At 36.6% G+C, this 23151-nt stretch overlaps 1 protein-coding gene across 4 annotated transcripts in view; it reads right to left on the bottom strand.

The window, feature by feature from the left end:
• Nucleotides 1-6180: 6180 nt before the first annotated feature.
• Nucleotides 6181-23151, bottom strand: part of LOC113239976 — a 51821-nt gene continuing 34850 nt past the window's right edge. For 3 of the 4 annotated variants that reach the window (XM_026477169.1, XM_026477176.1, XM_026477183.1), the window contains 8 exons: nt 19290-19420; nt 18778-18954; nt 16623-16773; nt 13867-14013; nt 10063-10169; nt 8153-8270; nt 7828-8016; nt 6181-6553 (listed from right to left, as the gene is read on the bottom strand). In XM_026477169.1, coding sequence (XP_026332954.1) covers nt 6425-6553; nt 7828-8016; nt 8153-8270; nt 10063-10169; nt 13867-14013; nt 16623-16773; nt 18778-18954; nt 19290-19420 — 1149 coding nt within the window. In that variant the 3' untranslated portion in view covers nt 6181-6424. The remainder of the gene's footprint in view (nt 6554-7827; nt 8017-8152; nt 8271-10062; nt 10170-13866; nt 14014-16622; nt 16774-18777; nt 18955-19289; nt 19421-23151) is intronic. The other variant, XM_026477192.1, reaches the window with a different exon arrangement.

Raw genomic sequence — 23151 nt, 5'->3', positions numbered from 1 at the left:
CCAAAAATGTTTTGACGTTGGCTCCGCCCAAATTTGTGAAACAAATATGTGCCTGAAGTTCGCGTGACATGCGACAGGAGATGTTGAATTTTGCGCATTAAAAGTACCAAATTCGTTTTAGCGGAATAACTCTAAAATTAAAGGGATTAAAAAAAAAATCCGTTGTGATAGTTGTCGATCATGCATAAATATAATTAATTAATTATCTAATTTTTGTCCTAATAACCTGCAGCATTTCGAGGATAAATCGAAAAAATGTGAAAATTAGAGGTCATTTCGTGATTTTTATCTATCGAAGAAATAAAGTTCCTGTTTTATGTTTCTGATTAATGTCTATGCTTGAATATACCGTGTAGTTACTCATACAATATTTTATTTTTAACTTTAAAGTAAAAAAAGTAAGGAATTTTTCCTCTGCTCCCTCTTAACTTCTTTAAACTTATTTATTAGAGACACTGCGACCCCGTTTGTAGTTGATCATTTACTGGGACAAGTTCGTCGCTAAACAAAAAGTAAACGTATGTTTGTGCCTTTAAATTGAGATGGCTGGCCTTCAAAATGAGATGGCTGGCCTTCAAAATGAGATGGCTGGACCGCCAATACGTGCGACTTGTTTTACAGAGTGCACACGAGCTCCATCAAAAGTCATAGAAAACCGTAATAGTCACAAAGTGACATTACTGTCAGTTTCTTTTCTATAATAAATAATCCGACTATGAAGTTTTCATAATAGCCTCCTGTAACTCTGTCGTTTTTATTCTCTTTATTTTGTACTTCATAATAATAAAATTCAGAAAATCGTTTGACGTATTATATTTATATATTGAAAATATTACTTTGACGGCTAACACTTTAAATGTAAGTAACGACAAAATACTAGCGCCAATATATATGAGGATCTAAAAGTAAATTGTAGGACTCTGCTTCCACAACCTTGGTTATTATTTATAATCAGTTGATTTTACTTCAGTTGAAGATTCAACAACGGCAAATGAAACATCAAAGGATCACTCTAGCAATTTAATATTCCGAATGTAAATTATGTTAAACGAGGTAGATGGTAGGTACTCGGAGACTAAGGTTCGTATTCTAGAACTACTCAATGCTCGAGTCAGGACTTGAGTATGATTCAAAGCACTAGAAATCATACTCAGATCCGTGGCATTAGGGTCGTATTTCCAGTGCTTGAAAGCATACTCAAGTCTGCTCAAATCCTGACTTGAGCATTGAGTAGAGTTCTGGAATACGACCCTTAGATTCTGAGATGATCAAAGATAGCTCTGGGTGTGTACGTGCGGGGTTTATGCACAGTTTATTATGATTTAGTTTTCTATTACGAACACAACGCAAAAGATTTGAACGCTTGAACAAGCAAAAAAACTTTTTATCATGTTAATAAAAATATTATTTAGTTCCTTTTATTTAGGATCATTGTCATGTGAAATAGGGATGCCGCAGACTTCTGCATCCACATCCGCAACCGCGGGTCATCTGCATATATTTTTTAAATCTTCCGTATGCGACATCCGCCTCAATCAATGCAAAGTTTTTGCGGACACATGTCACGACAAGATCGTCGGGAGCACGCCCTGCTCAAAGCGTGCGTCGAGTACTAGTGCTAATTAGAATCATGGATCGAGAATTCGGCAGCGTGTAGTGCAGGCAACGACCTATCTTTTTCTGAACAAAAATTGTGGAGTTTACTTTGACTTATAAACGTTTCCATTCAAGATAGCCCAGCTCCATAGTCACGGCCGACGACATAAACTAAATGTCATAATATTTCTATGCCTTCTATTTTTCCTCATCTCGTCAACGTCGTTATAACCCACATCTGCGGCATCCCTGATATGAACTTATGTCAAATTGCTTAATTTGGGATCATGATTTTATCACGTTTACTTTTAAACAATTTTTTATTAGTCTGATCAGGTTGTTTTCAAAAAAGAAATGTAAGGCGTCCATGATGTTTGTATTAATGTGGGATTCATAATAATATATTAACGTAATTATTTCAAAAATACACTACATTATTGAATTCGCAATCATTTACTCTGTTAGAATTACTGGGCAGGGATCACCACTTCACAGTCAACCTACATTTGGACTGCTGGTTCCTTTTTTGGTTCCACTAGTGGGTACAGTGGAATTTTCAAGTTATGTTCCCACTTAAATAGTAAAGCCATCATTCTTAGTTTTAACGAGCGAATTTTTGGGCTCGTGGCCCCGTTGGCAAGTTTTTGTATGTTGTATTATGTCAGTTTATTCGTATCTCCAGATTCTGATTTATTACTTAGAACAGTTTTTTGTTGACCTCTGATATGTAATTTGTATAAAATAATTTAAATACCGCACATCGAAAAGGTTCAGCAGGCCATGAAGAATTAAACGGGAATTTAACTCGACTGTTATGAAAGATAAAGACCCGTTTTCATTAACTTGTAAACATGTATGACGTCATACCTGCACACAGGTCCTGCGATCTACCTCGTATATGTTAGTTATAATTAATGAATAGTGGGTAAATATGTGATTTTAATGTAAAATATTTTTTCCTATCTAATTTTTAATAAGCATTTCTGTTGATATTTATAGTGTAGGGATATTTGTATAAGATTTGACTTCAACTTATTGCAGTGACATACGAATTATTATTATTAGCTGCAGTAGAGTCCTTGTGAAAGAGTTTGTCCAGGGAATATGCCACCTTACCGATTTTCTGCTGCCAAGCAGTAATGCCGGTTTTGAAGGGTAAGGGTGCTGGTGAAATTACAGACACGTGGGACTTTTCAACTTATGTCTCAGGGTGACAGGGGCATTGGCAGTGCCTCTCAGATCTTTGTGATTTAAAGCTCTGAGTGGCACTGCAACTGTTATGGACAGGCGTGACGCTTACCATCAGGTGCACAACTTTTTCGTTTCGTCACTATTTAAAAATCATAAAAACGAATTCATAGAAACCTGGCCAGCAGGGCCAGGGTGGCAAGGAATAGTCTGGAAACGGTGACTTTAGTATAGGCCTTTTGAAACTAATGTCGGGAGTTTAGTCCAAAAATAATATTATGTTAATGTCAATATTTAAAATATTATGACTACACGAGTTGTTCGTCCCGTCACTTGATATTATAAAAAAATCATTATCGAAATGACTAGCTACCATTACTTGACAATAGTATAAATGTTCCGTATATTGTCCATTTCAAAATTAGCGTTAAAAATATTGCACTGTTAATACAATAGTCGATTAACTTAAAAATGGGTTTTTTTCAGAATCGATGATAAACGGATTATTCACTTCCCATGTTTAATTAGTATTAAAATTTATATATAGGTTATAATTTCCTTCGTTCATTACAGACATCACAAACAATCAAATAATAAAAGGGAAAATATAATTTCATGTTTTTTAATAAGAACTGTTTTGTCCAGAACTAGCTCACAAATAGTTTGTCTCGTTTTTAGTTAAGTAGATATCTTTTAATAGTTACGTACAGTATTCCAACGACGGTTGTATGGACGTGTAGCGAATCAAAGTTTACGTTCTGCAATAGTATAATCCTGAATTTCACATATTTTGAGTCAAAACACTATTGTAATACCAGTGCGATATATTGTACCTCTTAAAGTAAGGAAATTAAGTTTGCAAAACCAACACTTGTATGTTCAATGTTTTATAAAATGAGCATGGTTTTTTAGTAGCAAATACGTTCTAAATAACAATATCTTACATTACTTGTACTGTTTTCTTTGCTGACACAATCATTGAACTACCTTCCCTTTACTAAATCGCTCTAAGGTTGTTTATATTGAAATATGTAAATAAAAATTTTATTTGATATTTAGAAGTAAGTAGTTATCAATAATTTAGTTGCAATATTATGTTGTATATTGTGTACCTACTGTGAATTTTTATAGATATGAAAACGAAGTTGCACCAAAAAAACACCCGTATTAATAAACAGCTCCTGCTCCTAAGTCCGGTACTGAGTGCGTATCGATAATAATCATCGTGGATGATACCATCTCACAAGTAACCGAGATCCTGTACTTGATTGGTTAGGACTTCGTAACGGTCTTGAGCTGTGACTTAGAGTTGAGTGATGTTAATTAATTAGGGGAAATTTCGACAATTCTCAAATGATGATAGAACTATTGTTACAAAAAAGTCCCAGTTCTATTAAATTATATTTCATTAATAATAGAACTAGTGGGAAAACTCATTCCAAGTAGTTATATTGGCTCGGTGGAGTGAAAAGCAAAAGCAAGGTTAAAGTATACACTAAAAAAATATGCATAAGTACTTAGATGTCATGGCCAAGTTATTTATCTATTGTTTATAAAAAAAAGACCTTGGGTAAATGTTATGGAGATGGATTTATTAATACGGGCCTCACAGAGCGAGAAGGTGGAATAACTTGGCGCCTAACGGCGCGTGTACACGCTAAGAAATTTGTCGTATCTGCAAAAGAAAAAACGAGAATGGCCTTGTACACGACAAGAATTATGTCGGATCTAGCCACGAAAATATTTCGTGTCTGTTGCAGACAAGAAAATGATGACTATGTACACGACACGATACGAATTCTTTCGGGTAGACGTGTAGGGTAAACGTGTCAGTGCATTGACAAATAGCTGTCGTTTTACTACCGACTGTCAAAAGAAATAAAGAGGAAGAAATATGTTGACTACTAAGCAAAAAAAAAAATGGTGATTGCATATTATAATTATAGAAAAATGAATAAGAAAAGAAGATACAAGACAATTTATTGGACTCACCCAATTTTGCAACAAAAAGATGAGTTTGGTACCCTCTATTTTACACTGCGACAACATCAGGAAAAGTTTATTTATAGATTTATTTTCGTATGAAAATTTCAACGTTTGATAAGTCGTTTACTGACAATGCGTCCTATGCAATAGCGGCAGAGCGCGTCGCGTCGGGAGTAGACAAGAATTTTTTCTTGTGCGGCGCCGAGACTGTGTGCACAGTTCGTGTGTAGAAACGACACGAATCCTTGCATAGACCCGGCTTTTTTTAGCGTGTACACGCGCCGTAATTTTCTTGAAACGACTCGCTGAGATCACATTGCAATTATGATAATAGTTGAGGTAGGTATCATTTATTGTTATTCTGCTAAAATCTAGTTGCAATGGCAGTCGAATCTCAACAGTGTCAGTGGACAGTGATGGCATTCATTCATCTAACGTTCTATTTTACCTTGTTAAAATATTGAATAGCAATGTACCAAAAAGCCACATGTCCTCGATGCCCACCACTGACCAGACACTGCTCAGAATACCAAACGTTCAAAATCCTGTCATTGACGCTATCGGCATACAATCGAGATGATTTTAGATTCGGTAATAAGAATACTTGCAAATGTTTCTGGCGAATCGAACGTAGTATAAGTGTGCTTGAATATTATATTCTTGAATATTTTTCCGGGACTAGAAGTCCTTGTTACCTTTTAAAATATTGCTCAAGCGCATTTTCAGTTCACTGTGGACATAGTAGATATTGCAACAAGCTTGTAGGTTTTAGTGATGTTAAATTTCAGAAGAAGCAGTTGTTTCAAATGAATTTGAAATTTATACCATAGATAACACTATTTTGCATTTGCTTTACATAAACAATTTTTTTTAAAACCAATTACATGAATATAAAAGAAGTTATATATAGTTCTATGCATTAACACGAACAAAATGCGTAATCGAATATTTTTTTGTATACAGTTTTTATTACTTAAGATCGCAAATGGCATATCCTGTTGAAATATTCATGTCATTTTCTGAAACCATTTGGGTTCTATTTATATACACTTGTATGAAAGTTTTTGCCAAAAATGGTCTATTCGCCCTTTTTACCAATTATATTTTTTTTGCAAAAACGGCCTATTCGCCCTTTTTATAAAGCCTGGACGCTAATTCGCAGTTAAATAAACCCTGTTCTAGGATTTATAGCCATATTGTTATAAATAAGCAAATAAGCGAACTGCAATAAGAATATCTGTGTTCTGTTACAATTCTAGTTATAGATGTTTTATAAAAATGTACAGAATAAATCAGAATATTATCAAAGTTTTTGTTTTATTGAATTTTATATTGTAATATATAAATTAAAACTAATTCAGAATTACGAACGAAAAAGTAACTTATAATTATTCCTTTGATAACTATCGTTGCATAACTCGAAACACGTTAACTGCATGAAGTCGAAACAGACTTCATGAAGTCGTAATCGACATGCAGCCAATCTGTTACTAGCCTTACCCTAATGTGACTTAAATCGCAGGTGCACACGTAGAACTACTTTCAGCTTTAGTCGTACGGCAGCGGGTGACTAAAAATATCGTGGTAACCCGTTTGAGCGTTAGTAAATAAAATGCGATTAATTATGTAAATGGAACTGCATGTAAATCTTCCATCAGGCTACAAGGGTTTGGCACATGGCGCAGTCGCAATGCACGAGCGGGATGCCCAATCGATAGCAGACGGCATCGCGCGTTGTCTTCCACCAGCTGCCTACGTCGTTCTCCGTCCATGGGTACCCGCACTGTACGAGAACAACAGTTTACTGTAGATTAATGTACATAGTTTATATTGTTGCCAATTAGGCGTGCATTTTATGTCACCTGACGGGTATGCAAAGCGAAAGAAGACATACCGCTCCACCGTGTCGAACACTGTACCGAATATAAAAATAAGCAGGGTTTTGAGAAACGCTGCAAAAAGGAAGTTCACTCTGAAGTATACTCTGTTACTTTAAAACGAGGTCATAGTCCCTTAACGTCGTTATTACGGAACACAAGAAATATCTCCGATAACAATGGAATGAAACTGACCGTAGATGACCTTAGTAAAAAATATAAATTTCGCAGATATTCATCCAGGGAAGTTTAGTCAATTGTCTTTCGGGCTCAAAGTTAATTACCGGTAAGCATCTTCTGTTTTCATTATCGTTAAAAAAGAAAATTCGAGACGAAAACACCAAAGCGTCTATTTTGGATCTCACTTCACCTTAAATAAAAATTGCTTATTGGTCTTGTAAAAAGGCTTGATTGTAATTAATTATGAGTAGTAAGGTTTTTATTTTGCTTTATAGCAAAAAGTTTACGATTTTACGTGATGTTAACGCTATGCAGTTGGTCGATTCGATTTTCCTATGTTAACGGGTAAGGAGTCGCAACACTTGTCGAAACGGGATCACATTGATACGGTCAGAAAAAGTATTATCTCCATAAAAACGGCAGCGAAACGCGCGACGTACTTTTCGCTCTTATGGTATGGACTAAAGCTTTTTCTGACCGGCTCTATGCGATTCCGTATCGACTAGTGTGAATGAGTGGAATATTCTTTGTTGCATATTAAAAATTACAATGTCAAAACAGAACAGTAATGTAAGTATCACAGAGTAAGGTAATGTACAACAGGCGGCCTTATTGATAAGTAGCAATTTTTTCCGGGCAACCTTAGGATAGAAATTTAACAGTTGGAATGAGGGGTGCAACATGGTTGCTTTCTATATCTATGGGTGCAACCAAAGATATCTTGTAATGAAAGTGGTTATAAATAAATACACAAATAATAATAATATATATATAATAAGAATATTTCAATACTTTTGTAGGAAAATAAAATAAATAGCAATAATAATAAGCTGAATGTACAAAGGAGATTGTAACACTAAGCAAAAGAAAATAAAATGAAGGACATTAAAAAAATAAAAAATAAAATAAAAGACTTAGTAGTTAAGGAAATGACCCTTAACACGACGTTGAGTAAAGTAAGAGTATAAAAGTGTGATGACTTCCTATGAATTATAGTTACGTTAATGGCCATTTGGACACAGTGATCTCTTCTGACTTGGGGGTGCACAAGCTGTGCCAACAGCGCCCATGCGCGCCCAGCACGGCGGTCCCACTTGAGTGCCTGCACGGCGCACGCCGTCGCGCATAACAGGACCCCGTCCTGCTCGTCTTTCAGCCCTAGGTCTAAGTCATCCTGCAGCTGAGCGCGCTATAACGTGTAATACGACAGAGTTACGAGACGTAACAATTAAACCTGGTAACACATACGCAGATGGCTTCGGAGTAGGTACTTATATTTGAATTGACAACTTTTTGTTGTAATGTAATGAGAATTTATGACAGACCAATAACCAGTCGTTGGCGAGTGCCATCCAGGCGTATGCGTTGGGATGTCGGCGTAACAGGTCCACGAGGATCACACGCACGCGCGCCGGCTCCCACGCTGACAGCGACAGCAGCACACTGCACGATAGTAAGTAATTCTCTTGCCAATATGTTTAAAGCAACGTGATTTACATTGTGTTCTACATACGCTCAACACGAATAACTATAAGACTCAATTTATGTTGCCGCGGAACGGAATGGAATGAATAGCATAGCATAATGAATTTTATGTCAATTGTGTAACGTACAAACTAGATACGAATGAAAAAATAGGGTGCGCCTTTTGCGAAGAATTCTTGCGCAGTCTCGGGAATCCCGCAGCTACCGTATCCACAGAACAATAAATACAATAGAAGTGCTCAGTGGGCGTGACACGTGTGTCAATAATACGTGTATAATGTAATGTTGAAATACATAATACGTTGTCAATTTGTTAGTTTCCTTATTGTTAGTTTCCTTAACCTAGAATAACTAATTACTAAATATGTCCCTACAAAATGTACGGTAAAAAGTTTTTTGCGATTTCTGATATTTCGAGTACTTTGGAAATGAAACTATTTTTCCGGATTTAAATCGCGTATATTTGTTTTTTCAAGTCAACTGTGACCATGGGCCCTGTAAATGGCCCCGAAACGTCGATTTGTTTAAAAAAATAAATATACGCGATTTAAATCCGGAAAAATAGTTTTAATTTCCTATGTGTAACAATCGCGAAAACCTAAGACCTCGATATTTCGAGTACTCTTACCTCAGTTGGTCCCATAGAAACTATTGATCCTTAACAGGGACCGGATCGAATGGCATAAAAAAGTTTTGTAAAAATTGCCTTTTATCTTGCTGACTGTACATTACATTTTTTCTAAATCTGTGAATGCCAATCAAAATATCTTCAAAATACGTGGATAGTCTTCTAGTACTGTTTTCCTGTAACTACAACGAATAAGGTAGCTGGCCTTGCTGAATGAAATTTTAGTATAAAATAAAAACGTCGTAAATTGCAATGATAGGTATATTGCATTTTCTGCCAATTGGGTAAACTTTAAATTATATTAACAGTCCAGAATTTGTTACATTCTTATAAATTAAAAACCTCTCCTTTCATCCTCCTCTTATTACTTGTACCCAAAATACAAAACATCTTAGTATTATATTTAACAACAACCTCAGACTCATTCGGCACATTCACGGGGTTGCACGGAGACTAAGGAAATTGATTGACATCGTCAAACAGCTTCGTTATATTGCTGATAGCAGACTTATTAGAATGGTATATCTGGCACTGGCGCAATCTATCATATTGTATTGCATTACATCCTGGGATGGAGCCACTAAGTCTGCGATGATGGAATTGGAAAGAGTGTTGCTGAAAGTATGCATGTTTAAGTCGTGAAGATTTCCTCGGGCGCAACTTTATTCAACAGCTTATTCACAAACTATAATTAGCTAATACAACTAGTACTTATGTAATATATAACAAGAATTTTGTAGTTTGTAACGGTAGAAACTATTTTTCGTTTTCATTCATCATTATCGAGTTTTCGTGGTGTTTAACATAATGATGGTGTGAATTTTGGCGATAGCGATTCTGATAGTAATCGACGCTAAAGGCACTTCTATTGTTTTATCTTTTGTGACCGTTTCGTATCTAGTATTTCGTAATTGTACTAAGGTTAAGCACAATTGACATTATGTTATACACAATTTCGTTACAAAAATTCGATGCCATTCCGCTCCGCGGCAACGTAAATTGAACCTATTAATAAAATTTTTATTTTATTCATAGGTTCAGTTTAAGTAAGTAAGTACCTATAGCAATGTAGTCTCATCACCTGAGAGCACAGTCACAAGAGTCCATACTGAAAGTATATACCTATAAGGGCACATGTTGTTGCCCGCTTTTTGGAAAGCAGCAAGTGACTCCATCTGGTCTCCTTTCACGTGCAGGCATTCGGCCTCCAAACTACGTAGGTAACTGACCTAAGAACATGTCGATAATGTTAGTATAACCAAAAATTCAAGTTTATTATTACTATCAAGGTGCTTTGAAGTTGAATTACCATGTCTGATCTTTGAACGGTAACCGATTCTGTCATCTTATCGAAAAATATCAGTCATATACCTTACTATAATAAGACAAGTAAGGTAACTCCATACAAACGTTGAAGCGCGGCTTATATGTGTGCACGCCCGCCGCGCGCCGTGTACACATTCGCACACATGCGTATGATCTCGCGGTGCGCCTCATGTTGTATACCGCGGGTTATCGCACGCGCCTTTCATTATATAATTGAAGCGTTTTTTTCGGTGTTTCAAAATTGACATCAAATAGTAGTGTCTATTGTTGTGTTTATGGTGGTTTGTCTGTTGTGATTGTAACTCAAATTCTGAATTGTTCAGCATTACATTTCTATTTCATAATGATACCCCTACAATCAAGACACCAAATCGCGATAATGGTATAAAAATGTCAATACGTAAAGCGCCCCGTAAGCCTCGATCAAATAATATGTCAAATATACTGGTAGATTAAACGTAGAGTATTTAATTTATATCTAAATTAATTGTGAATATAAATTACAAAAGCAATCAAAATAATCAAATAGCTAACTGTCTCTTTCCGACTCATAGGTTGCGTAAAAGACTGAACGAGACCCAACACGTCACTTTCAATTGTTTCAAACACAAGCGTTTGAAATATTTAGAACAAAAATTTCATAGAGTCGCTTTGATGCTAATGTTATTATTAAAATATTTTTTAATACATGTTAGTAATACTTTCAAATATTGTTGTACTCTTTCTACGGCTTGGGGTTAAGAATCAGAATACCGAAAATACATTTGCCCGAAATAACGTTTGCATGAATTTCCATAATCCCGAAAGTATTTTTTTGGGATTTTTTTTAGAATATTAAGAATATTACGAAACAAACCTAAGCTAACTTAGTCTTTTCTTTGTAATAAGCATCCAAAGCTCCCTAAAGCATAACGGTTTTATTATGAATCGGTTTTCAGGATTATGAAAATTTGGCGTTACGTTGAATTTGAATTTAAAAAAACCGAAACATGGGTACATTTCTTATGGTATGGCATAATAAATGTATTTATTTCAGTTTTCCTCGAGATCCTATACTTTGCTCACTATGGAGAAATATAATAGCTGAATCGCGACGAGAAGAACATTTTATCCTGAAAATATACAAATTTGTTTGCTCGGCTCATTTCAGACAATCGGATATGTACATAACCAGCAAAGGCTTACGAAAATTAAAAAAAACAGCTTTGCCAACATTGCTAGTAAGATCTTTTTTTTGGTGCCTAGGCATTACATTAAATTTTATTAAATTTATATTAAAGTTTTGGTATGTGATTACATCAATGAGTGAACTGTGCATAGGAAGGAGACAATACAAGAATTTATCCAGTAAACATAGCTTGAACTTAAGGAGAACGTGACAAGTATTTACAGAGAACATCTTACACCGCCAAAATGCATTAAAATCAAAAGTTGGATGAATGACAAAATATACCAACTTAAGAAACAAAGAAGGTAATTGAAGCAGACTGACACTGCATATTAAATAGGGTTTTTTTAAAGTTTAAGCAATTTGTAGCTTTCACATGCAAACAATGCATAAAATACAAGTAGTACAACCTTGATAGCCTAACGGTTTGCACTGTGGGCACTGGATGAGAAGTTCCCGGGTTCGATACCGGTAGGATCAATTTAACAAATTAACTTTTCTAAATGGTTCTGGTCTTGGTATTCTATTGTAAGACAATAACCTGGTCTGAAACTAGGCAACTCTCTGTACATACTCCCCATGAGTATCAGAGCAACAGAATCCCAGAGCAGAACCAATTTACATAAGTTCATTTCCCAAATTGGTTCTACCGGGAATCGAACCTGGGACCAAGAACGATGGAATTTATTTCGGGGCACAACTCAGAATACCCAGGCCAAAACAACTTTCGAAAAGTTCACATTTAGTTTTATAGTTGACTGAGCTGATATTTTACGGTTTTTAAAAAAAATCTCGAATAACTCGAGAAATCGGGTACGAGATTTCTCGAAACTCAATAAAAAAAATCAGACACCATAGCTCGTAATGAATGGCATTGTATAAAATTCAACATTTACATATAAAATTTAATTATAAATAATAAAGGCTACTCCATTATACCTATGTTCAAGTACTTTTCACTAAAAGCTACATATAGTGCATTTCGGTAAGTTTCCAGTAGAAGCTGAATATTGTGTTTTGTGCGCCTTTCAATTGTGGCAAGCAAAATTAGACAGTACTGCAATGACATTACAATTTAAATTCAACGTTTTAGCTTGTTCATATTTCCTTTACATGTCACTACATTTAAATAGGTTGAGTTGGGACATTTTTTTCGTGGTTTTTGTATTAGACCCGTCGTCGATTTATTTGTAAGTCAATGGAAAAATGGAATATTTTTTTAATATTAAAAACAGTCACATGGTTGCCAACTATCGATTAGGTAGGACCACATCCCTCGTTGAGTAGCGTCAGTTTAAGGTTAATAAGGTTAACAATCACGGAGCGGTTTCCATCCGCGCCCGCCGTTGCTGCTAGACAGCGGTTTTATTTAATTACTTACGACCCTGCAAGTTTGTGCGGGCACGTAGCTGCCGCGGTTACGGGCACGAAACCGTTGCGATTGCGAAGTTAGTGGGAGTTAATTGCAAGTTGCGCGGTTAATAGAGAACTTACCCTGCGTGCTTGCACCACATTGCCAGGCGCAACCGACCGCCAAAGTGTGCGGGCGACGACGGCCGCCAAGCACGCAGGTCATCGCGTCCTGAGCGGTTCTACTAGTACCCCGCCGCCGCAACCTCGAGCAACCGTCACCACTACAGGCTACTAATTTTATATACTTAACTGTTACATTCTACAGATGCCGCGGTCCCGCGGCAGACGCGGTTGAACACTGCTCTGTGAGTTCTTAGTGTAACGAAAAATGAGTTTCAGCGCCATGTAACGTGTAATAGCTAGCTATTATACACTAGTATTATTTTTACTAAAACGCCACCTGTTGGTGAATGGCTGAACCAGGATGAAAAAATACTGAAATATTGTAATATAACTCTTACTCAAATGACTGTAAGTTTAATTTGTTAAATTTTAAAATTTTGTTATGTCGTTTTTACGTTTTAAGCCCTACCCAATCAAAATCTTTAAGTTATGGTAGTAGATAATAAAGCGTAAAGTTTGAATTGCACACATTGACTTACAATTATATGGACGTCGGGTCCGTGCTAAAAAGTGTCTGAACTTATAGGGCGTTAAAATCGTATACAGAGCGTCATTCACGCTTTAGTCTTCGTTTGTTCGACTGACAGCGAAGCAAGCAAAATTAGATAGTACTGCGATGACATTACAATTTAAATTCAACGTTTTAGCTTTTTCATATTCCTTTACATGTCACTACGTTTAAATAGGTTGACTTGGGACATTTTTTTGTGGTTTTTGTATTAGACCCTTCATTGACTTACAAATAAATGGACGACCCATTTATTTGTAAGTCAATGATTGCACACAAGCTAAAAAGTGGCGACATCGATACCCGATCTTCATAGCGTCATTACATAGCTCCCCTTTTTTTCTATATCTATGATTCAAAGTATTTAGAGAACAATGTAGATACTCGCCTCGCCGAATTTGTTGATGCCGGTTCTCAAATGGCAGAGTGCCTCATCAATCTGCCCATGCAGCCTGAAGCACAAGGCAACTAAGTGGTAATAAGCTGCTGTTTCTCCAGAGTCGCAGAGGGACCTCGCAAGGCACGCTTCGGCCAGCTAAGAGTGTTAAGACTTGTCAATTGTATGTAGATATGTTCCCTATTTTAGAATTCAAGATCTTAGTCATTCTTTCGCGTCGCTTACCCCAGCACATCGAGTACAACCAGAAATAGAGATGAAATAAGTACCATCCATCCTTGGCAACTCATCAGGCAAATTGACCTTATATCAATCACTTTTAAATATCAACTCTCGTTTGCACTGAAATCACAAAGCTGAAATAGTACAGCGCCAACAACTGTCCTGTGTGAATGTCTCAGTATATTCCAAAAATATTCTGTATTTATTGTAATAAAGATAATAAATATCTCTAACTATGCGGGCTGTTTCATTCGGTGGTGTGGGAAAAAAAGCAGAACATCTAAAATTACAAAACAAACAGAATCACATTTCATCGGTAATTAAATATGTAATTTTGCAATTTTCGTCCAAAATTGACGACACTCGTTAATTGTTTCGAACGCGGGCCCGCCGATCGGAGCGCAGTGATTAAATGACATTTCGTCTATTTCTGGTTATATAATCGATGCCCCAGCGTGACCACGGTCGAATTTTTTAAATTGGGGATTATAGTATAGATAGTGAAATATTCTTATAATTTCAAAACGACTAAATTTAGAATAACTGAAATCGTCTAAATCACGACTTTTTTGGTACAGTCGGATCTTAGCTAGGGCCTGAGGTACTCGAGAATAAAAAATGATACCGACCGGTATAAGCTTATTAGTCCAGCATGACCAGTAAAACACCACCATTAGAACTTTTGAATGGCGAAAGGACTAAATGTAGTTTTCCGCGACTAGAACCAACTAAGTAGCGTCTTTTTACTAGACAACTCAAATTTCAAGCATTCGACCATGGTCACGCTGGCAAGGGGACCCCATTCTTTCTGGCCGAAATATTTACAAAAAAACAATTGAAATTTAAGTAATAAGGAAATGAAACTATTTTTCCGGATTTAAATCGCGTATATTTGTTTTTTCAAACAAACCGACGTTTCGGGCCCTTTACAGGTCCCATGGTCACGGTTGACTCAATCGTGTCAACCGTGACCATATTATGTGTAACAATCGCGAAAACCTAAGAACTCGATATTTAAGTAATAATTTAAATTTAAATTTCGTTGCCATGGAAGCCACTGCCATGCTTTGATGTTTGCCACTTTTCCACGATTTTAAGTATCGGGACGAACAAGTCGTGGTAAACGACACGCTTACCCATAATAGTTGCAGTGCTTTAAATCGCAAATTAAGGGCACTGCCATTGCACTCCTCACCCAGAGGGACAAGTCCTTTGTGCCTGCTGTGCCACCAGTAATGCTCACATTACTGCATGGCGGTAGAAACAGCTTTTTTTGCAAGAGCTTTACTGTTTCTAACTGCTACCTCTTCGGTAGATTCATAGATTGCTATTACTTTTTTTTGTCGTAGCTAGTGAATAAACACATGTCTTTCGATTTGTTGTAAATAAATATGCACTTGGCCAAGTTTTCAAATCTGGCCTGAATTTCAAATGTGTTCACAAAGGTCAGGGACAGGCTAAAATCAGCGCCGAGACTGTCTTCACAACAAATAATTTTAATGCTTGTTTTATTTTATTATGTATTTATTGTGTGTAGAAATCAGGGTTGCCAACACCTGTATGTCACGTAACATCTCGTATTTTTTGTATAATTTTAACATCCCGCCGGGACATAAAATTTTTAATGACAGGTTGGTTAAGAGACGACAAAAAAATTATGTAAATATTCACTAAAACGTAACTTAAAAGAGTAGGTTAAACCTGTTAAATTAATTCTTATTTAATCAATTAAGTACAGATTATAATAAAATAAATAAACTAGACATAATTAAGAGTGCAAATGTCGCCAACAAATTGCACAGCATTTTAGTGACTTTTACTATATAAGTTTCTTTCTTACTCTTTTGAATTATAACAACTAAAAAATTAAAGCATTTTATGCATGCGCGTTAACAAATACTTTAATTTTTAATTTTTTTAGTATTCTTAACTCAAATTGTTTTTGTCGTCACGGTATTTGGCAGTGCTAAAGTGGCCTCATGTCCGTAACAAATGCAAGCCGAATTTAATTAAAATCAAACTACCACATTTGATTACGATTGCAAAGACTTAGGGTCGTATTCCAGAACTCTACTCAATACTTAAGTCAGGACTTGAGTATTGCAGTGAGCACTGAAAATCATACTCAAGTCCTTGCCATTAGGGTCCTATTTCCAGTGCTTGAAATCATACTCAAGTCTGAACAAATCCTGACTTGAGCATTGAGTAGAGTTCTAGAATACGACTCTTAGTAGTACATAGATATCGTGGTACAATTGTCTCTTTTATAAATATGTCAAAAAGATATATTACGTGGAATAAATTATTCCATATTATTAATATAATTCCGAATAATATTGTAACAATATACTTTTATGTAATAAAACGAAATTAACCAAAAATGCAATGAATTCTACTTGTCCCGGGTAAAAAGATAAATTCCGTATTTGGCAACTCTAGTGGAAATGCGTCAATATGACACACACAGTCACATACAAGATAGGGACACGTTCACAGTAGCAATAGGTAATATAAAGTAAACTAACTGGCATGGCCCGTAGCCGCAAGAGCAAGTCAGCAGCGTCGTAATAAACGCTCATGCCGGGCAGTAATGGTGTTGGCTCCCACCAGTCGCCGAGTTCTAGCTCCCATGCCCTGCCATAGCCTATGTCGCGTTGCAAGCCTTCTGATTGAGTCCTGTAAACATGACCTTATCTACTAGGTAGAAGCAATTTTAAATAGCGAGTCTACATTTCAACTGAGCTAAAAGATAATTCACGTTTTTATGCCGAATTTTTGTTCAAGGTTGCCCACAATGACAGTTTATACGCTTATTCTACCACAGCGGATAATCAAGGATTTGTTTTGTGAATTTGTCGACAAATTAAAAGTGAGGATTTTGATAGTGATACGTTTATTTCCTTAATAAAATATAAAATCAGCGTTTGGAACCATAAATGTTCTGAAGGCAGTGATAAACTTACAACAAGTAACGTCTTCCTATTCGACATTAACAAAAACACTGAGCTCCTGACATAGGTGCGCGGCAATAATTGCTTGAACTCAGTGTCGACTGCACGCAGTCTTGTTATCGTATCGATGGCACATATGTACTTATAACGCATGCCATCGTGGTGAAAGGATTATTTATTTATTTCATAAAATTACACAGTATTACAGTAAATCACCAAGGCACTGTGAAATTCAATAACTGGATAATATTACTAGTAAATCACTGATGATTTATGAAAACATTCATCACGCACAGCTACCCATCTACTTGCAAAACCATCGCAGTCTGGTGCAGGTACGAGAAACGCATTAAAACAGTACAGAGCGCGAACAAGTGGTGACTTACTGTGCGACACGGTGCACACCGCCGACGCCGCCAAAAGATGGTGATCACGTGGACGCAGATTAAATTTATTTAGCGGGGGGACGAACAGGCGCACCACTTGCGCCACTAATTCTGGGCAATCAGAACCTCCTCGCAAGATTCTAAATGGATAGTACCCATAAACTGACTTATATGAGAATCTTAAAACATCCTTTAAATTTTCTCCAGAAGCTGGATGTAAGCCAGTAAGCTGGATGTAAGTATTTGCCAATAAGCGTAAGGTACTCGCTGATTACGGCGCGTTTTGCCAAAGAAAAGAGACAAAAAGTCTCTAAAATGTATCTTGTTAGGTTATCCAGAGATGTCAAAGGGTATATTATAGATTGTTTGACCCAAATAGTGTGATCTACACAGGGCGCACTATACGTTTCCGGAACTGGCCACTTCCATAAACAATATTTAAAAAGTAAAATTTTTTATTAATTAAATTTGAAAATGGAATTCTTTGGCTGTAGAATACAGTTTGTTTCATCTGACTGTCACTTGTTTTTACATTGTGGCGTCATTTTAGAAATTGGTTGTCTACTCAGCTCTTTTACATCCATATCTGTACTACAAACGTAGGTATAGTCGGTGTAAGTTTGGCAGCCGCCGGGAGGACGATAACGGGGCGGTGTGGCCTGCTACGTCGTGAGGAGGGGGAGGGGGAGGACGTAGCGCCTCCTAGGTGCTGGGGGGTTTCGGTGCGCAAAGTCGTTCCCGGATCCCTCCCACTAGAGCATCCGAGGTTGTAGGTTGTTTTAGCCGGTAGAGAGCTGTCCCCGCGGCGGAGAGGTATGCTAAGGAGGATTTTGTCACGAAAAAATAAGAAGCATGGTATGGCAAGCGGACAACAAAATTTAAGAGTGAAAATCAACAATACTGAGTCTTTAACCTTTTTGTCCACATAATTTTGTTGTATTTTATATTACACTTATTAAGTCTGCTGTTATAGTCATTGCCTCCGAAAGGTTACCATGCCGAACTGCCACGCAGAGGTCATATAATAATGATTATATGACCAGGAAAATTATACATATGTATGGCCTACATTTATTTCTCTCGTGAGTTTGGGTGTAATTTGTGGTTGTCTATGTATGTATCCATGGCACCCGCGACACAGAGTTTCCCTAGTGCGGGGCTATGTTGAGTGCGTGCGTTATTATTTGTATTTTTTTTATGGAGAAATAAGTCTTTTTATGTGATCTACTAGGTTCCTTTATCATGGGCATAGGTAATGGTTCTGCACCTGCTGCAAAACTTGCCACTTGCCATTCTTCCATCTCTTAATTAAGGGATTGAAACGCAGATTAATGTTTACTTACAACAATGAACATTTCATGACCTCGTCAGCTAGTTTAAAAAATTCTCGCTGCATATAGTAGATGCTAGTGATCACCCAACCGTTGAGCCAGAACGGGTACAGACTTATTAAACACCGAAAGAAGGGCTCAGCTGCGTCCGGATTCGTTTCGAACACCATGCAGCCTTTTGATAGGAGCCTGACAGACAAAACAATCTCAAAGAGTTATACTTTTATGGAACACACAGTGGTTACACACGGCGACTGTCAGCAGCGAGGCAAACGCGCGACTGCATCGATACAAACGCGCGTTTGTATCGATGCAGTCGCGCGCTTGATCGCGTTTGTATTGCTGCTTAAAATAGCGCGCGTGTGTAAAGGTAGACGATTAGCAACTGCATCGCTTCTGCATTGCGTTTGCATTGCTGCAAAAGGTCGCCGTGTGTAACCGTTCTAAGATGTTGTTTATGTTGACGTGAAATAACTACAACGCAACGTGCGATGCGTGAAGCGGTTAAAAATGACGACACAAACGTGAGTGGATGCCTGTAGTCGCGCTTCAGCGACTTGTTGATGCATACGGAGGCCCAGTCGCGATCGACGTCTTTCAGGGCTGTAGACAGCTCGCGCCAAACATTTCCGTCTGACGGTTTTTCTATACTTTCCTGAAATTATAGAAGTGCGAGATATGTATATAGTTCCATGAATACAGTATTCTACAGGTTACCTAGTGCAGTGTTTCTTAATCTGTGGTCCATAGACCCTAATGCTCTTGCCACACAGAAACCTGCGTAATGTATGAGTTTATATGAACCTTGCCACACTGAAACCTGCGGCAGACATGCGCCCGCCGCGGACGACCGGAACGCTTTCGCTATAGCCTCTGTGTGGCCTTAGCATAAGGGGTCCGTGTAATTAATGCCGGGGGTAAATAGCGAGCATACCTAACTGCATTAGTATAAAAATTGGTATAGAATATATTGTGAGTAAATAGGTACTATGCGTGACTATTCTGAACTTTCGCACCCTTTGACGGCCATTTATTAATGGAGCGAGCGAAATGTGCGTCAATGTTGCCTTGGAGCCTTCCTTCTTCATATGTTCAGAAAGGGTCCGTGTCTCTTTGACATTTTGAAAGGGGTCCATGACTAGAAAATGGTTAAGAAACCTTGATCTAGTGTGAGATCTAACTTAATATAGGTACTGTAGTACAGCCACTTTAGGTTTTGTATTTAGAATTGTAAGAATAATACAGTGTTGATGTCAAACAGACATCTTAGGAGTTCTGGACATAGCTTTGAAATTGAATACACGTATAAAGTTATAATTATGATATAATCGTCATTTATATTTATAAAGTACCTCTCGCTACGCAAGCCCAAGTTTCGTTCCCATGCTATAGTACCTTCTTTTTGTGAAATTACAGGCACATGGGACTTGTCATTTTATGTCTCAGGGTGACGGGTGCGGGGGCCGTGCCCCTCAGATTTTTGGGATTTAAAATTCTAAGTGGCACTGATATGGACGGGCGTGTTCCTTATCACCAGACACGGCTTGTTCATCTCGTCACTTGGTATGATCAAAAAATCTACCTGTCATTGTTTTCGTGGCTACGCTTGTTGCGATGGACTTCATATTCGAATGTAGTTAGAAAAAAAACTTAAAATGTTTGTAAACGACTAACACCAGTTTCTTGTCTTGAAGATACGTTTATCGAAAGAAAATTAAAAAGTTTCTTCATGTAAACATTCGCGATTATCGATTATTCCACGTGGGCGACAATCGCCTCGCCATTGACTATTGAATGTTTCCGAGTTAACATAACTCTGAACTCGAATAGCAAATCTCGCACTAAAACGGTTCAAACCGATTTATACGATACTCGTATGAACTTGAAAATATACGAGAACGTATTCATAGAGTCGAGAATTCGTAACAAGAGTCACCCTCCTATGTATTTCGCTTTGTAAACATTCGCAGTAGTCTGTAACTTACTTGTGAATCTCGTGTGACATAATCGTAGGCGAGATTTTAGTTCTTGCATCTATGTAAAAATTATGATACGATCTTATGGTGATTATTGCATGCGATAGCAGCGTAACTCTCTCCATCTAAATGATGATCATCTCCATCTAGGATGTTAACGTTTTAAAAATAGGAGACGACACGGGATATTCTCACAAGCAAACAATCGGAGTTTCGTCGGGAACCCACTAATTGGCAAGATACATACAAATATGCACAGCCGTCTGTATTTTTATATTTATTTGAATAGAGCTTGCTAACCCGACCGGTATCAAACGCCTTTAGCCATCAAGAGGGCGATTCTTTTGGCAGTAATTGTAAAGCTTTACCTACCCAAACAATCGAAATGTATACTTGTGCATTGTTTTTATTTAGTTATAATTACCGTGCAATTTATATTTCGTTTATATTACGTTTTAAACGTAAAACCACATAGATGACATTTTAAGCAAAAAGTCTTTAATTTATATAGCTATGATAAAAAAATCACTATCTTTCTGCATGTCAACGTCAATAACTTAATAAAAGTTTTATGTGCAGGAAGATGGTGATTTTCTTACAACAGGTAGGTACATAATTTTGAGATTTTTTTTGTGGAAAATGTCACTTATGTGGTTTTACTTTTAAACAGACGATTTCATATTTACTGTTCTGCTAGAAGAAAAGCACGTTAAAAAATATAAAAAATTCAATATAATTCGAAAGTGCGGTGTCACCAAATTTAAGACAGGATACCCAAGTAACATTTAGGCGCTAAGATTAGTTCTACAAGAGCTGTATAAGAGATTTTTAAGAACCCGAGTTGCTATAAAAGCGCTTACAATTGGCGATGCAGCGCGCTATAACTCTCTTATAACCCTGATTTGGGCCCACAATTTTAGAGCTTAAAGTGGTTTAATGGTAATAGAGAGTGGTAAATGAGTGATAAGAGGAGTTACAATAGTGCTGTTGAAGTGGTGATTGCCACTTCAAGTGTTTTATAAGCTATAAAAACCACTCTATTAACTTTTTTTAGTAACACTACAGTGCTTCCTAGATCCATTATATGCCTTAAGAATATATTGTGGTAATATTTAGTCGATAAACGTCATCCTAAGCGCTAACTATTTCATTTCGTTCTATAATTGTGTTTCATAAGATGGAGTTGAAGTGAGTGTTTGTAAAAATTAAATAAAATAGGTAAGTCAATGTGTTGGATTACTGGTGTTATAATCATTAAATTTCACTGCGGTGGTAAGTTTTCTGTAACAATATATAATAATTATCATCTCAATTTTGAAGCGCCTCAAAAATAAACAATTTTTGATGATATTTTGTAGAAAAAACTGATATCAAAATATTTTTTTTTTTTGAATTTTAATAAATAACAGTCACTGCTACTTTATATAGGTATTTTAATATAAAACTGATAGTAATAGAGGTAAAAAAGTGGGCAATAACGTTTAAAAATAGATTTATTTTTTCTTTCAAAAGGTTATGTTATACTTCTTTTAATGGCTTCCATTCAATATAACTTAAGGTTTCCGGTAACTCTGTTATTACGAACGTAGTACCACAACAGTGATATCGAGCACTTCTATGCCACTAGTACTTCTACAATAGCTATTGACCTATACGAAATACGACTGCTTCTTGCATAATGGTTCTAAGTGAAGCCGTAAGCTGAATATTATCAGGGTTCTGTTATTGTGTAAATAACACTAACCATTTGCCTGACTGAATAAATCAAGGAATTCAAAAGTTTATATTTATATAATAATTAACCACGTGGCAGTTAGCATTTAATAAACATAAAGAAAGAACAAAACATACATACATACATACATATAATCATGGCCAACATATGGAGACATTTAGATATGCCTCTTGTAAGCAAAGTGGTATTGGACGAATTGTTTGGAATTATTGTGATTTATGCTTTATAATTTATGATGTTTGTAAACGTTTATGTAATAGTTTTTATATATATAAAACATTACTATGTTAAAAGCGAAAGTATCGATAAGTCTCATTATTATTTTTAAAGAAATTCTTGAACGTAACATCTCTTACTAGTTTATGAACGTAACTTATGACGCAATATTTTGACATCTCAGGAAAAATTCTATGGGCGAGGTATTAGTAGTTTGTGGGCGAGGTCTCGAACCGATATAGCTTTGGTAGTGGATTATATACAAGAAGGCTCTAGTTTTGACCGCTGAAGTGAAGTTCGTATGTATGTTATGTTGTGCATTAGAACTGGTCTTTTGCTAATGGCAAACATTTATTGTATTACTTAAACTAAATTTTAGAAGCTAAGCTTGTTTGTACATATTTTGTGAGTTTTACAACAATCTTTCTGTTATTTCAGTTACTATTCTCATATCTTGGT

This window comes from Hyposmocoma kahamanoa, unplaced genomic scaffold, assembly GCF_003589595.1.
Source record: "Hyposmocoma kahamanoa isolate Upper Pololo Valley unplaced genomic scaffold, ASM358959v1 100021, whole genome shotgun sequence".
NCBI lineage: Eukaryota > Metazoa > Arthropoda > Insecta > Lepidoptera > Cosmopterigidae > Hyposmocoma > Hyposmocoma kahamanoa.
Note: the sequence above shows the minus strand (reverse complement) of the source record. Positions and strands in the feature narration are given on the sequence as shown.